Genomic DNA, 3,243 nt, shown 5'->3' with positions numbered 1-3,243 from the left:
AGGGGTTCCAGGGGGATTCTCACAGGGTGGGAAGGGGCAGCCGGGGGCTGAGGATTCTCCCCTTGCAGGGGGCTGCTGCCTGCCCAAGGCCACCCCACAGCTCCTGGAGAGGACCCAGGCAGAGCCCCAAAGCTCGTGAGGGGCTGACAAGGAGGGGACACGCTCCAGGGGGACCCTGCAAGGCTCCCTGGGAGTGGCATGAGGGCACGGCACCCCCAAACCCCAGGGGAAGCATCCCCAGGCTGCCTGGCATCCCTGGAACACGCAGATGGGGCGCTGCCAATCACAAACACCCTCCCTGGCGCTCTGGTCCCGCTCTGTGGCACCCACCCTGTCACTGGGCACCCCCCGGGGGCTGCCTGAGCAGATGGCCACGGTGCCAGCGCGGGAGGGAGCCCAAAGCCCGGGGCTGGGCTCAGGGAAATGCCCTGCTCTGACCTCAGGGAGCATCCTTGCCTTGGGAAACCCATTTACTGTGCAGCCCTCCTGCAAAGAGCCTCGGATCCACCATTCTTCTTCTTTCTTCTTCTTTCTTTGCTTCTTCTTTCTTTGCTTCTTCTTTCTTTGCTTCTTCTTTTTTTTTCTTTTCTTCTTCTTCTTCCATTTCTTTTTTCTTTTCTTCTTCTTCTTCCATTTCTTTTTTCTTTTCTTCTTCTTCTTCCATTTCTTTTTTCTTTTCTTCTTCTTCTTCCATTTCTTTTTTCTTTTCTTCTTCTTCTTCCATTTCTTTTTTCTTTTCTTCTTCTTCTTCCATTTCTTTTTTCTTTTCTTCTTCTTCTTCCATTTCTTTTTTCTTTTCTTCTTCTTCTTCCATTTCTTTTTTCTTTTCTTCTTCTTCTTCCATTTCTTTTTTCTTTTCTTCTTCTTCTTCCATTTCTTTTTTCTTTTCTTCTTCTTCTTCCATTTCTTTTTTCTTTTCTTCTTCTTCTTCCATTTCTTTTTTCTTTTCTTCTTCTTCTTCCATTTCTTTTTTCTTTTCTTCTTCTTCTTCCATTTCTTTTTTCTTTTCTTCTTCTTCTTCCATTTCTTTTTTCTTTTCTTCTTCTTCTTCCATTTCTTTTTTCTTTTCTTCTTCTTCTTCCATTTCTTTTTTCTTTTCTTCTTCTTCTTCCATTTCTTTTTTCTTTTCTTCTTCTTCTTCCATTTCTTTTTTCTTTTCTTCTTCTTCTTCCATTTCTTTTTTCTTTTCTTCTTCTTCTTCCATTTCTTTTTTCTTTTCTTCTTCTTCTTCCATTTCTTTTTTCTTTTCTTCTTCTTCTTCCATTTCTTTTTTCTTTTCTTCTTCTTCTTCCATTTCTTTTTTCTTTTCTTCTTCTTCTTCCATTTCTTTTTTCTTTTCTTCTTCTTCTTCCATTTCTTTTTTCTTTTCTTCTTCTTCTTCCATTTCTTTTTTCTTTTCTTCTTCTTCTTCCATTTCTTTTTTCTTTTCTTCTTCTTCTTCCATTTCTTTTTTCTTTTCTTCTTCTTCTTCCATTTCTTTTTTCTTTTCTTCTTCTTCTTCCATTTCTTTTTTCTTTTCTTCTTCTTCTTCCATTTCTTTTTTCTTTTCTTCTTCTTCTTCCATTTCTTTTTTCTTTTCTTCTTCTTCTTCCATTTCTTTTTTCTTTTCTTCTTCTTCTTCCATTTCTTTTTTCTTTTCTTCTTCTTCTTCCATTTCTTTTTTCTTTTCTTCTTCTTCTTCCATTTCTTTTTTCTTTTCTTCTTCTTCTTCCATTTCTTTTTTCTTTTCTTCTTCTTCTTCCATTTCTTTTTTCTTTTCTTCTTCTTTCTTTTCTTCTTCTTCTTCCATTTCTTCTTTCTTTTCTTCTTCTTTCTTCTTCTTCTCCTTCTCCTCTACCTTCATCTTCTCCTCCTGCAGGACCGGGATTTCATCATGACCTTCAACACATCCCTGCACCGCTCGTGGTGGATGGAGAACGGCCCCGGCTGTTTGGTGACGCCGGTGCTCAACTCGCCGCTGGCTCCTGAGGATCACCACGTCATCACGGTCAGTGGCTGCCTGCTGGACTACCAGTACATCGAGGTGGTGAGCAGCGCCACGCAGATCTTCCTGGCGGTAAGGGCGGCCCTGCTCGCCTCCATCCCACACCGGGAACGGGACACGCGGGGCTGTAACGATCCGTGTGTCCCAGGGCTGTAACAATCCATGTGTCCCGGGGCTGTAAGGATCCGTGTGTCCCGGGCTGTAACAATCCGTGTGTCCGGGGCTGTAACAATCCGTGTGTCCCGGGGCTGTAAGGATCCGTTTGTCCCGGGGCTGTAACAATCCGTGTGTCCCAGGGCTGTAACAATCCATGTGTCCTGGGCTGTAACAATCTGTGTGTCCCGGGGCTGTAAGGATCCGTGTGTCCCGGGGCTGTTGGGTGAGTCCAACCCGGCTGGCTCAGGACTCTGGCCCCCACGGTCTCACATGAATGAAGTAAAAGACGAGAAGCGCTCTTCTCCACGTGGGGACGAGTGTCCTGTTTATTGGCTTGGGAATGGACACTTCTGGCCCCGGTGACCACCCAGGTGTAAGACAAAGGGGTGACCGCCTTGCAGTGGAGTTTTATAGCCGAGGATGGGGGTGGGGAAGAGAACCGCGGCCAATGGGGTACAACTGAGGAGGGGAGGGGTAACCAGGGGACAGACCACCGGGGGATACAGCAGAGGGGTGCATGAGGGAAAGACCATGTGATGGGAGAGGGGAAATAACAATCTATGTGACATAACATACTCAGTACATGGAGTGATTTCCCATCACCCAGCGCAAAACAACAACTAAATAAACTATTTAGTGCAATACGACACGCGCTGGAGGGGCCGGGCTGAGCACAGGAGCCGTGGTGCCCCCGTCATGCATTTCTGTCACCCAGAGAGGAGCAGACAGAGCCCTGCCAGCACTCAGCCTGGTGTCCCACCCCAAAACTTGTCAGGTCGAGGGCTGGATGCTGCAGGGATGGAGGAATCACTCCCTGGGAATGAGCTGCTGGGAGGGGGGGTCCCCCCTCGCCGGTGACTGTCACCCCTGTGAGCAGGTGGCAGTGGGGCACACCTGGAGGCAGAGCTCGCTAAAATGGAGCTTTAAGGGGAATCGTGGTCCCCAAAGGGGCTCCCAGCCCTGTGTGGGGCTCAGCACCCTCCGTGGGATGCCAGCTCCAGCCCCCTTAGGGCCCCCCCCCCACCTTGTGCAGCTGAATGCACCTCCTGTGTCACCCCAATGTCACCTGTGTCACCTGTGTCACCCCAATGTCACCTGTGTCA

At 47.5% G+C, this 3,243-nt stretch overlaps 1 protein-coding gene across 1 annotated transcript in view; it reads left to right on the top strand.

Annotated features, from left to right (window-relative positions):
• NKAIN1 (sodium/potassium transporting ATPase interacting 1) overlaps positions 1-3,243 on the top strand; it is a 12,355-nt gene that overhangs the window by 2,092 nt on the left and 7,020 nt on the right. Inside the window, exon 3 of the mRNA XM_031061869.1 lies at positions 1,859-2,056. Within this exon, the coding sequence (XP_030917729.1) occupies positions 1,859-2,056 (198 nt within the window). The remainder of the gene's footprint in view (positions 1-1,858; positions 2,057-3,243) is intronic.

The sequence above is a fragment of the Geospiza fortis genome, unplaced genomic scaffold (assembly GCF_000277835.1).
Source record: "Geospiza fortis unplaced genomic scaffold, GeoFor_1.0 scaffold32, whole genome shotgun sequence".
Classification (NCBI taxonomy): domain Eukaryota; kingdom Metazoa; phylum Chordata; class Aves; order Passeriformes; family Thraupidae; genus Geospiza; species Geospiza fortis.
This window is presented reverse-complemented; position numbering and strand designations above follow the sequence as displayed.